Consider the following 12,980-nt stretch of genomic DNA (forward strand, 5'->3'; position numbering starts at 1 on the left):
TTTAATAACGGGCTTGTAGTCTATTGCTAATTAGCATGTCGTGTTAGAGCGACTGCCGTTCGTAAAATCTAAGGCGCAATGCGCTAAACAAATGCTAAGAAGCGGTCGCTAGTCCTATAGGGCTATCCTAACGACAGGACGGCAGCATAGCAGCTACGCAGGTAATAAAGCAAAACGCGAATCCAAAATAGTAGTGTAGGCGCTATAAATTAAGCAAGCTCTAGTGTCTTAGTATAGCTATCTAACTACCGCTTACGGCGGCGATCACCCTTGTCTACTTTGTTGCTCCTGCTAGGCCTTATAGTGCCCGTAGGCACGGACTCTATAGTAACGTCTCGGTCCCCTCCGGCGTCGACTATCTCCTCGTCTGAAATTTGTCGCGGCTTGTAGACCCTCTGCCTAGGCGGCTGCGAGGCGCGAGGCTAGGAAGGCTAGGTTACTATGCGACTCTTATTGCGACTACTTAGCAAGCTACTAAAGATGTTGCTTATTATTAAAGCTTGCTTCTTCGCTAGCGTGGTCTCCGGCTCGGGGCTGCTAAACAGGTCGGTAAGTGCTAGTTTCTTCCTTCCGGATTTCCGGGCCGAAGGGACGACTAGATCGTCTTTATCTTCGACGTCTATTTCTCCGAAGCTGCTAGGCAAATTCTTTCGATCCGAGCGGCGCCTAGAACAGTCCTCGTTAATAGGAACCCTCCTGCCTTAAGTTAGTCGCTCTAATCTCGTGCTCCTATACTGCTTGCGCTCTCGGACCTTAGCCTTCGGCATACTAAACACTAGTATAGAGTCTTTAGATCCGGATAAGGATACCTGTCTCTCCTCGGCCGCGGCTATCTTAGTTTAGTCTCGAGCTATAGCGGCATTCCTAATAGCAGTCCGATATGCTTCTGCAGTCTTAGCCGCTACGCTTTCTATCCGACCGACGTAAGCCTCCGCAGTATCGTACTAGCTAAAGACGAATAGAATGTTAAGTATACCTACTATATAGTCTTCTCGTAGGATAGAGTCGTTCGAAGTAGGATAGCTAACGGCATCTAGGACACTATCTCCGTCGAAGATGTCTGCAATGTTAACTTCGGCTAGGACGCGTCCAAGTAATGCTAATAGCGGATCGTTGCGCCGTCTAGTCGATGTATTAGCCGTATTTTTAGATGCTAGCCTATCGTAAACTCGCAATAACTTCCTTCTACTAATACTACATCCCTTCTTATTGCCGTCTAGTAGGCAGTTAGTATACGCGCCCGACTAGAGCTTAGACAAACTATCCGGCGCCGGGAATGTATAGCAGCCTTTAACGAAGCCTTTCTAGTTATCGTATAGACCGCATTAGTCGCAGCCGCGTTAACTATCCTTCTCCTCCGGCTCGCCTATGCGCTCGGCACCTACTATAAAGCTAGCTAGGATTGCAGAAAGCGAAGTAGTGCTTATATATAGGTAGAAATCGTTGCGGCCGCGCATACGCGTAGCGATCTTGTCCCGGGGAATAAGCTTCGCCTAGTCGGCTCGGCTGTCGAGGAGAAGCATAAGTTCGGTGTGCGGTCTGCTAGAGGCGTATAACCTAGGTATAAATCTCTTAAGTAGATCTAGTATAGCACTATCCTCCTATATAAGGACGCTATAAAGCTTGACGATAAACGCTGTTACCTCGAGCTCTAATATCCGTATTTTTAGCTAGCTGAACTAGTTCGCCTATATCCAGATGCATGCCGCGTTGTACTAGTCTTAATTAGTGCCTAGTAGGGCTTCGCCAAAGTCGGCTAGTCGCTAGAGACCCGAGAGGTTTCTACCGCTCGTAGGAGTGCTTATAGTAAGCTAGTATTCGAGTTCGCGTACGTTCGCGAAGGTAGGTAATAGAAGAGATAGTTAATTAGTAGATAAAGTAGACAAGAGAGTAGATAAGGAAGTAGATAATAAAGTAGAGTCGAGATGTTGTTAGTAGATAGAAGAGTTCCGAGTAATAATGTCGATAGGGCGGTAGATATACTAGGAGGCACCTGTATAGTTAACACAATTAATGCCCGTGAATTTCGGTAAATTAGCTAACGATAGTAGGCGCATAATAGCGCCCTACTACGCCCGGTTTGCTCCTATGTAGCACGTAGCGACCGGCGAAGTAACTAATATTACTTTACCTTGCCTTGTTGCGAAAGCTCTAATTCGTATCCGTCTATCGGATCCTAGGATAACATAATAAGTCCAGGTGTTAGGTCGGTCGCTACCGCTCGTTGCAAGTAAGGGTCCGTCCTTAGGTCCGGAAGCTCTATGCTAACAGACAATAAGGGCTAGTCGGCCTATACAATCTGTTATCCTTTAACTACTACGTTCTTATTAAAGCGTTCTAGACGGCTAACATTCTTAACTAGAGTTACTAGGTTCTTAACACCTATAGCATATAGGTCTATAGCGTAAAACTAGGCTACTATATTAGGATCCGGATCGACTTCTTTGGTTTTTAACGTCTCGTCCTAGTATGCCGCTGCGACGGCATGCACCTCTTTAACTAATTTTGGGGACGTGTGCTTTGTGTTTGTAGACTCCCCGAAGCTAGCCTCTATAACCTCTCGCAGATAGCTAGTATGCGTTACTAAGAGGGTTGCCTCTTCTAGTTAATTCTCGACGTCGAATGTCCTATTACGGCGGCTACTAATAAGAGTCTTTAGGTATCGATTAAGGAACTCGTTTGCCTAGTTAATCTCGAACTAACTGTCCTCGGCACCCGCTATGTTTACAAACCTATTCGCTAGTATCGCTCTTTATAGTACCGGATCTAACGCCTTAGAATCGGTTAGCTATTTTATCTATAGCATAATAAAAGCGTAATTCTTGTAGCTGCGTATATAGAAGATTAGGATACAGCAGTTAACGACTCGACGTAGCAGGCTAATGTCCGCATATTTAACAGCCCGGCTAAGCATATAATACGTCTCGACGACATGTAGGAATCGGATATAGTTTCTCCGCTCTTCGTTTCTATCGATCCGGGCAGCTGCCTTTTTAGTCGCCTTTGCCTTCTTCCCCTACTACTTCTTCGAGAAGTACGAATTCTTTGCCTTCTAGGTATTAGCTTTAATAGTATCGGGTTCTAGGCGACGAGCAGACAGCGAGAACACCTTCTCGTACACCTTTCCGACTAGACCTATAAAGCCGTCGGCTAACAGCGCCTAGATGTAGTTAGATATAACATACCTCTTAGGAACTACCGGGTCGATTTCTTCGTACACGAATGCTAGCACCCTTGCATTAAAGCTGTCGAGTGTTAGTCGTTCTAGGTAGCTATGCGGCGCGTAAAATAATAGACATATCTTCCGCTCTATTATCTCCTAGTATACTAGGAGTAACGATTTAGCCCGGCAGCCCTCTCTGCTGTTAAAATTGTTCTCGATTGCCTATATTAGACACATCTTAAGGTAGAAGAGCCTAGGCAATAGTAGTACCTATTGTATACAGTCAAAATCGTCCTTATTCTCCCGGGACTCCTTTAGCTACGTCTGTATATTGCTTATAGAGAGCTGATCGCCGTATATTAGTAGAATATACCTAGAGGGGTTATACGTACTACCCGTAAAGTCCTCGACTAGCCGTCGAACACGCAGAACGTCGTCCTTAGCACATTCTCCGTCCGTAGGTGGTCGATTGCGAGTGCTAGGGGGCTAGTCTCGACTAGTAGGAGGCGGATTCCGTAGCGTAGGAAGGCGGTTCTACGAGGTAGGCGGCTAGTATTATAAGCTAGGAGGCTAACTCTGTAAAGTAGGCGGCTAGTACTATAAGCTAGGAGGCTAACTCTGCGAGGTAGGCGGCTAATATTGCGAGCTAGGAGGGCAGCTTTGCGAGGTAGGCGGCTAGTATTATAAGCTAGGAGGGCAGCTTTGCGAGGTAGGCAGCTAATATTGTAAGCTAGGAGGGTAGCTTTGCGAGGTAGGCGGCTAATATTACGAGGAGGGGGGCTAAATTTGTGTGCCGGGACGATAGTTATTAGCTGTAGGCGACTAATTTAGAGGAGCGGGCACTTAGGTCTGCCTAGTAGAGGGCTAGGTCTAAGTAGTAGGAGGGCGTTCGTAGCAGTCGAAATTACTAGGGCGGCAGATCTAGTCCGCGTTCTATCCTTTAACAGCCTGTTCGTATAATTCCCTAAGCTTAAGTTGCTCCTTTAGTATATTCTCTATAACGTTATAAGTGCCTTCGGTTGTACTCTCTTGTTCGTAGATTAGATTTATAGTAGTACTAATAGTTTTCTACTTTACTATACGATTAAAAGCCGGGAATTAAGGGAAGCCCTTTACTTTAGTCTAGTCGATGCCGTTAGGGTTAGCTTCGCTACCGGTAGCGGTATCTCTACTAATACTAGGGTCCTAGCTAATATTCTTCTTCTTCTTCGGTTTCTTTTTTAAAACAGAATTGTTAGATTCGATACCGAATGCCTATGTAACGTTAGCTAGATACACCCTTGTTATAGCGCTTACGATTAAGTAGAGTAAGATCGCCTTCTACTAAGCGTCGTGCTAGTTGCCCGGGCTATCTAGGATGTCTTGTAGCTAAAGCGGCCTATCCTCTCGGAATAGTTCTTTCTTTAGGCCTAAGCGTAGCACCTCGATGCTCTTAAACTATTTTGCGGTAGTAATATGTTTTAGGACGTCCCGCCTGCCGAAGCTATACTAGCTAACGCGGGCAAAGTAGTCTAGGTTGTCGAATATACTATAGGTAAGGTTAGACCGGCCGAATGCCTTAATGCGACCGGCAGCTAGGTCGTAGAGCATCCGGTTGCAATAGTATATACTCTTCGGGTATCCGCATATACCTAGTCTAGCTAGGACCGTAAGAACGCGACGTTTGACACCTTAACTCTATAGGTACACTCCTAACTGCATAGCGAACTAGTTCCCGGATCGAGGATGTCTTATGCGCAGAAGCATACTAGAAATAAGACTAATGCGGCGGAGCATTAACTTAAAGAGATCCTAAGTTGCCGGCAAGCCTAAAAGCTCCTTTACGAGAGCCTAAATAGATAGGACGTACTAACCTATAGCTGCTACCGCGTCTCTATAATCTAGTTCTTCTGCAGGCAGTTTTCTGTCCTAAGACCCGAATTCCTATATAGACTTAGCAACAGAACCTATACGTACTAATATTACTTACCTTCCGTCCCTTTAGATCCTCGAGCTCTTTCGCTAGACTCGCAGCACTTAGCTACTTACTATTAGACATATATAGTGCGATGCACTCTACTACTTTATCCTCCTACAGAATCCGTACTAACTTTGCCGCCCTAGTAGCCGCCCGCTCGCCCTAGTTAGGTATGTTCTATTCTTTCTTAGTTGTTACATAAAGCGTTAGGAAGTCCTCGAACGACAGGTGCTGCCCGCGAATAGTCTATAGTATAAAGTCCACTTTCTCGCGAGCGGACTTCGAGTCGCTATACTAGTTGTTCCCTCTCTTCCTCCTAGTCGGCTTAGGTTTCGTCTGCTAGCTAGCTTTAGTCGTAGGTAGCGGCGAGCCCTTAGGCGAATTAGATAGCGACTAGGGGGTAGGTAGACGAGGACTACGCATACGGCGAGAACTAGAAGCTGACTGTTGTTAATCTATATTATAAGATATTAATATTAACTTAGCTTAAGATAAGGTCGACGATAGTATTAACTAATGTTAACTAAGAGCCTAATAGCTAAAAATACACTTATAACTTAGCATTCTTAGCAAAACAAACTACCTAGCGCCGACTACCTCTTCTCTCTATTTAGCTTATCTATATAATTATTAATCTACCCGAGTCGATGCCGCTAATAAACCCTGTTTACGACCCGCTTCCTACCTCGAGATGTTTCCGCAGTTATAGGCGACTAGGCTGCTTCGGAGGATGCTAGAGAAACAGGAGTAGGCGCACGAGAGCCTCGACGATTAGGATCTAATTCTATGCCGAATCTGCGCACCGGCGAGGCTCGGGCGACAATAGGACTAGAAGCCGCGCTCTTGCCCTTCCGAGAGCCTACCGCCGTAGGGCTAGGAACTGCCGCAGGAGGTAGAGGCTAGGCGCTAGCAGACAGGCCGGGAGTAGGTAGAGGAGGAGCTTTCGCCTTCCCTCGGCGGCGCTTAGAACTAGTAACGACTAAGGAGGTAGGCGATACCGGGGAGGGTATATAAGCAAGGACTAAACGAGCACTACTAGTAGTAAAGGCGACAATACAAGGGTCCGGAGCACTAGCAGACCTTACTTCCTAAAAGGCTGCGAAACAATCCCGTTCTCGACTAGAAGAGGCCTCTTCTTGTCGGAGCCGCTAGCGCTAGCGCTCCTCCTAGCGCTCCCTCTCCCGACCCTTGCGCTTAGTCGTAAGCTCCTATAGCTGCTAGGCTTTAATAGACTCCGCGACCTTACGCAGGGTCGACAACTGTAGTACTAGCATGTCGCATAACTTAGAAGAGACTACGAAGTCGACACCTACATAGAGTCCCTAGATCCGGCTATAGCTAAAATCGGGTAGCGCGTCCTCTATACCGTACGCTTTAGCGAGGTAGTTAACTATATACGAAGGCAGTAGAGACCTAGGAACTCCTAGAAAGACGGCGTTGCTATAGTATAACTAAGCGGCTCCGGACTCCTATTTAATTAGACTATCGCGGATCGACTTAAGGTATGGCCGGGTAATGCTTGCCGCCGTACGAGTACCTAGATTAGTCGCCTATTCGAGTATATAATCCGAAGGCAGAGCGGACGCCGGCGAGCAGATATCGTAATAGACACGTCCTACTACCGGCCTAGGTACCTCGGAAAACAACTTAAGTGCCGTAACGCGGCGACAAGACGGTAGAAAGGACGTGCTACTCGGCGGACAAGCGTTAACAAACTTCTAGACACATCTATCTATCTTGTCGCGCTTCTACTAATTCGTTAGTTTACCCTTCTTTTTCTTCGACTAGCTAACCTAAAGAGGCTTATTAACATCTAAACTAGCGTCTAACAGGCAATCTATGTTAGCGTTAGAGCTCGTAGGCGTTGCGGTATCGTCGTCTGCTTAGCTCTGCTATCTCGTAGGGACCTAAGAGTCCGGCGGCCTTTACATAACCCGATTACCGAGTATCTACGGATTATGTAGGAACGTAAACGAACTAGCTCCCTATTTTCGACTATCTCGGACTACGCGGCTAGCACGCTAGATAATAGTACGCATAGTGCCGTTTATAGCTAGTCGGTACTACATAATGCGTTTAATGTTAGGTAAGTTAACCCCTAGGCTAAGCGCCTTAGTAGCTAGAAGGATGCGGATACAGGAGTCGGGCTTCTAGAACTCTCGGATAACATTTGCCTAAGTCCTCCTTACGGTCCTGCCGTAGTAAGTCCTTACGAGCTAGTATACTTCGTCCGAACTTAGCTAACTAGGATACCTTACTTAGATATAGGCCTAGAGACTAGCAGCAGCGGTATAGATGCCGGCACGGCTGTTAATAAAGACGACTGTCTTCTCTACGCTCTAAGGTCTAGCAACGCTATCCGGGCCGACTAGGTCTGCGAGCAGATACCGAAGCGCCCGCTAGTTCGTTAGTATCCTGTCCGGAATAGTATAATACCGCATCGATATCTCCGGCCGATCGATCGGATTACGAATAAGCTAAGTATCCGGGTCGAACCCGGCCGCCTCCTAATATTTAAGCAGAGTAGACGCATTAAGCGTCGCAGAGTAGCCGTAAAACTTTACCCGCTCGTAAAGTATAGTCCGGAAGTTCTTTAGCTAGGTATACTATTTCCGGAATCCTCCTCCCTTAATGCCCTACTAGTAGACGAGATAAAACTTATCGTAGACGAGTATTCCTAGCCTTTTCCGCACGTCGGTCCTTATTATAAGCTTCCGGAACTAGGACTATATAGCTATCTCTAAAGACAATATTAAGTAAGTGCACCTACTAGAATATAGGAGTTTCTAGTCGTCCGCCGTAGTACTAGCCTTCGTATTATGTGTTAGTACAACTAGCTTGCCTCCTATGCCTTCGATCCTTTTAAACTATTCCCTACTAATCTAGTTTAAGGGCAAGATTAGGATCGACATCTTGTTACGGATAATAGGCTACACCTAGAAGACGAGGCTCTTACCTACAGACGTAGCAGCGATCTAGACAAGATCTCGGTTGTTAAACAGCAGCTAGTAGAGTGCCCGGACCTGCAGTAGGCAAGCGTAGTAGGGAAGGAGGAGTCGCACCGCCTACTAAACTAAATATATCTACTAAGCGGTAGTTATAGGTAGCCCGCTATCGATAGGGACAGGCTCGTCGATCGCCTAGTTAATTACATTGCGCACCTAAAGAAACGCCCGCCGGCGCGACAGCATAAATAGACTACTAACTATGTCTTTAGGTATCTCGAGGGTTAGCTTGCCGTTAGCGCCTACCGGACCGAGCTAGGTAGAACGCATAGTTTCCGGGTTAGTGTTTTGCCGCTATACATTATATAGCGCCTAAAGTACGACCTTCTCTATGCCTACGTTGTTAACCTCTACTAGCGTACGCAATAGAGCGGCGGTTATCTTAGCTACCTATTCGCGTCGCCTAGCGAAATAGATCCTTATATCCCCTCTACCTAGGACCTTCTATATAGACAAATCTTCCTCGGACGCCTTAACGGATGCTTATAGACTACCCTAAAGCCCTCCTACATCGTCGAAGTTACTAGGTACGTCCGAAAGCCTGCTATTACTACCGTCGTCGTCGCCCGGGCACCTATCGAACTAGTCGAGTAGGGTAGCTATACGCTCGATATCTATACTAGGAGACTACTCTTACGATCGATTTTCCTCGACGACCGACGTCCCTATACTGTTCTTATCTTGTCCGGTGCTACTAGCACTAAAGCTGCTCGAGATATCGCTAGCGCAAGATTAGGGATTAGCGACCTTTAGTTGTCTACAGCGGGCCTTCGGGGGAGCTATTAGAGAATCGGGGACTGTAACTTTACAAAGGGAGCGCGTACGGTTCTAGTAGATATAGTTTTGTTAGCATTAGTCGCTAACTACGACCTCTAATAGAGCTCGCGTCCTACTATATAAACGCGTCGTTAAGATGCGAGGTACGCGAGCTCTATTAGAGGTCGCTACTAAGGAGGTATAGACAAATAGATAGCAGGAGGTTGTTTAGCAGGTCTAGTTGTACAAAGTTATAGTATCCGAAATTTGAATATTATACCTAGTGTCGCTGTCGTCGCTACTAGCCGTTATTAATGCTGCACTGTATGTTAGTAGTGTTTACATACTAATGCTGCGCTCTATTACGAAAAAAGCGCGTCTGGACCCTTAGACCACCTATAGTAGGGCCAGCTGCTTGCAGCTAATAGGCCCGTTAAGCGAGGTGGTCTGAGCGCCTGAGACTATGGCATCTTCAGAAATCTCAGTCAGCACCGTCCGCAACTCCAACACCATGTCAAATAAACCATCAATGTCCTTGAAATAGCGCGATTCTCCGCAAGCAAAGATGGACGTTGAAGTAAAACAATCCGCCATCCCAGGCGCCGGCCGCGGTCTCTTCGCCACCAAAGACTTCGAACCTGGCGACATTGTCCTCTCTCTCGACCGGCCATATGTCGCCGAACTGGACATCGACCGCTTGTGCGACACTTGCGCCTGGTGTTTCCAACGTGGCGCCACCGCGGAAGAAGAGCGAAAGAACTCCGCGGCATTAGGACTGCCAGCTGGCTTCGTACAGACGAAAGCTTGCACGGGATGCAAGAAAGTGCGGTATTGCTCCAAGACCTGCCAGAGCAAAGGGTGGAAGCGAGAACACAAGTATGAATGCAAAGCGCTGTCGGTGGAGGGGAGACCGGATCTGCCGCATGGAGTGAGAGCGGTGATTAAGTTGTTGGGCAAGTTGAAGGCCGATCCGGAGAATAAAGATGCACGACTTATCGACATTTTACAATTCCAGCCTGTCACCACAGGATTGGAGGATTTCAGCAAGAAAGCACCCAAGCGATTCGAAGACTTCGGTATGCTCGCCTACGGAGCGTGGAAGTATGCCGGCGAGCCCAAGTTGGGCGACATGGACACGGAGACGATTGCCAAAGGGCTGTTCTTCAATGTCATGTGCAATACCCTTCAACTCAGCAGTCCGCTTGACGATACTAAACTTGGGATCGGTTTTGATCCGGTGCTTTGCTCGGCGAATCACTCCTGCGATCCGAACACCGCTGCTATTTTCAACCAGCCCCGACAACTTCTTCGCGCTTTGAGGCCGATCAAGAAGGGCGACGAGATCACGATGAAGTACGTCGACATCACGAACCCTTTCTCCGTCCGTCAAGCCGAGCTCAGCGAAGCCTACTTTTTTGGCTGCAAATGTATCAGATGCAAGAAAGGTGCCGTCTGGCCGGAGGACAAATTCCTCAAACCGGCAGAAGAACTCGCGAAGCCTTTCCTCTCGACCGCCGACAACCTCATCAAACGCCATCAGTCCCAGATTGCCAAGTTCTTCATCCCTGCCAACGATCCGACTGCTCAGCGTCGAGTGGCAGCCATCCAGGCGGAAGCTTTCTCCGTCAGCGGCATCACGTTCGACGCCAACAAGGGCAATATCGCTGCGTCCGAGGATGAGATCAAAGATGCGCTGAAACTCACCCTGAACTCTGGTCTGTGGCCTGTAACCCGCCAGCCGGTCCCTCATCTCCTCCGCCAACGCCTGATTCTCTATCTCGCTGAGGGGAGGACGTATCAAGCCTGGCGTATCGCCCTGAAGATCCGCTTTGAGATTTCTCCGGTGTTGCATCCGCAGGCTTTCTACCCTGATCGAGTGATCGATTGCTGGTTCTTGGCGACGTTGAGCAATCAACTGTGTAATCCGATGATTCCGGGTCATAAGGAGATTTTTCAGGAGAGTATGCAGAATGGGCTGGATTTGAGGATTGTGTACATGGGATTCTTGTGTGAGACGAGGGATGCTATGGATAAGAGCTATGGCGAGGACAGTCCGTTTGGGAGGTGAGTTCATTCAGGCCGCGGGATACCCTGCTGTTTACTGACATTTGCTGCAGGGTCGTGGAAACAATGTACGCTCAAACATTTGCCAACTCGGACATCAGCGAGGCAGAGCTTCGGAATCGAGTCGAGCAGACTTGGCCAATGCTGGAAGCCGTCGCGAAGAGCGTCGACGTCGTCAATTTGTAGGACGACGAAGCCGCCTGTGCCCTGTTACCACACCAAAACGCTCTTCACAACACTCCCATCCTCCATCACCTTCCTCGCCTTCTCGAACTCCTCAACTTTAAACTCCGTCACCATCTTCTCCACTGGCAGCGTGCCATCTTTACACCACTGCAACAGCTCCGGCAACGCCTCTATTGGATCTCGATCGCCCTCAATCACACCCACCAACTTCCTTCCATGGACCATATGCGGCAACAAATCCAATTCCAGCTTCGCACCCACGGGCTTCACACCCACTTGAAACACCGTCCCATTGTTCCTCACCGCTTCCAAACACTGCTCCAGCACAACAACACTCGGCGTCGTGTCAAGAATATGCGTACACCCCAACCCATCTTGAGTCACGCCTTTCAATGCCTCACTCAACGACTTGCCACCCAGTCCTTCCTGAGAAGTATCCAACCCCGCCGTCGACCCAAACCCTTTCGCCAACTCAATCCGACTCGCCACGACATCACACGCAATAATCGTCCCCACCCCTCTGTGCTTCGCCGCCGCGATAGCCGCTAATCCGACCCCTCCCAACCCCACCACGGCGACGACATCTCCCGCCTCACCTCGCCCGACATGCGTCACCGTTCCCGCACCCGTCATGATGCTACACCCCAGCGGAGCGTAGAGTCTCAATTCCGCCGCATCTCGGACCATTTTCGTCACGTTGACCGCACAGCTCACCTTCACCGGTGCCGGGGACGCGAAGCTCAATTGTCCGAAGAACCCCCCGCCGATGACTTTCGACTTGTTTGACGCGAGCACGAAAGTAGGCGTGTTGGCTTGGGAGGTGAGAGCGGAGTGCTGGACGCAGTAGGCGGGATGGCCGTGACAGGCGGCTGCGGAGAGGATGACCAGATCTCCGACGCTGAACTTGGACTATTGAGCTGCGCTGCCGAGGCGGAGGATACGCCCGGCTCCTGGAGTTGGTGAGTCTTAAAGGGCTGGACTGGAGAGGACGAGCGGGCTTGATGCGGCTCACCTTCGTGACCATATACACGAGGATAAATCCCTCCAAAACCTGCAATGTCGGTGTGGCAGATTCCCGTTGCGATCATTTCGACGAGAAATTCGTCGGGGAAGGGGGCGCGGGTGAGGAGGTCGGTGAGTTGCCAGTCGTGTTGGGAGTAGGAGACGATCCCGCGGGAGGGGATTGTGAATTCGGACATTTTTGTTGGATACACTGGTCGGAAACCTTGATGGTGCGGTCTTTGTTGTTTTTGGGTGGAGATGACAGGTGAGGTTTGGATGTTGGTCGATGACCGAGGGTGTGGTGTGAGGTAGAGTTGATAGAGCTGGGTCGGCTAAGCGGTTGTCTTTTGGTCGACGAGGCAGACTTGCTATCCGATTTTGGAGACACATGATGAATCTATCATTACGGTATGCATCAAACTTGAAGATCGATTCACTCTTCACGGCGTACTGACAGTCGAATAGTGAAGAAGCACTCCAGGTTCTGGTCATTTCGCTTCCTCCTCGCTCGGTCCCTCCGCCATCCAATCCTCCTTCCTGGCCTTCTTACTGGGATTCCACCGCTTCTACTAAACGTGCATACAAGTGAAAATGCTAGACGATGCACATCTCTTGACGCGCGGCAGCGGAAATCCACCGCAGGCTGTCTGACGCTGAAGAAAGCCATTTATCGACATTTGTCCATCGCTGGAAGAGGCCTATCCTTCGGAATATGTTCGACCGTCCTTCCACACCCTCGAGCGCGAGACCGACCCATACGATATACTTATCCTCGCCTCGCACCATCACCGACGCACCCAAAACAAGGCATACGACCTCTCGTCTGTAGTCTAAAGGATACTCAGCT

General features: G+C 48.8%; 3 protein-coding genes across 3 annotated transcripts; 2 read left to right on the plus strand and 1 right to left on the minus strand.

Moving 5' to 3' along the window:
- Window positions 1-9,446: 9,446 nt before the first annotated feature.
- Window positions 9,447-9,728, plus strand: MYCGRDRAFT_37947 (uncharacterized protein; the record flags this gene model as incomplete). The annotated part of the gene is made up of 2 exons (XM_003853612.1): window positions 9,447-9,609; window positions 9,655-9,728. Coding segments are annotated over 2 exons (237 nt in total), but the record flags the coding sequence as incomplete, so codon positions are not given.
- A 402-nt stretch (window positions 9,729-10,130) lies between these two features.
- On the plus strand, window positions 10,131-10,319 carry MYCGRDRAFT_31225 (uncharacterized protein; the record flags this gene model as incomplete). Its single annotated transcript, XM_003853613.1, has 1 exon — window positions 10,131-10,319. A coding segment is annotated over one exon (189 nt), but the record flags the coding sequence as incomplete, so codon positions are not given.
- An 836-nt stretch (window positions 10,320-11,155) lies between these two features.
- MYCGRDRAFT_39151 (uncharacterized protein) lies at window positions 11,156-12,330 on the minus strand (the record flags this gene model as incomplete). The annotated part of the gene is made up of 2 exons (XM_003854579.1): window positions 11,156-12,040; window positions 12,112-12,330. 2 exons carry the CDS (start codon window positions 12,328-12,330, stop codon window positions 11,156-11,158), a joined length of 1,104 nt encoding a protein of 367 aa, XP_003854627.1.
- Window positions 12,331-12,980: the final 650 nt, after the last annotated feature.

The sequence above is a fragment of the Zymoseptoria tritici genome, chromosome 3 (assembly GCF_000219625.1).
Source record: "Zymoseptoria tritici IPO323 chromosome 3, whole genome shotgun sequence".
NCBI lineage: Eukaryota > Fungi > Ascomycota > Dothideomycetes > Mycosphaerellales > Mycosphaerellaceae > Zymoseptoria > Zymoseptoria tritici.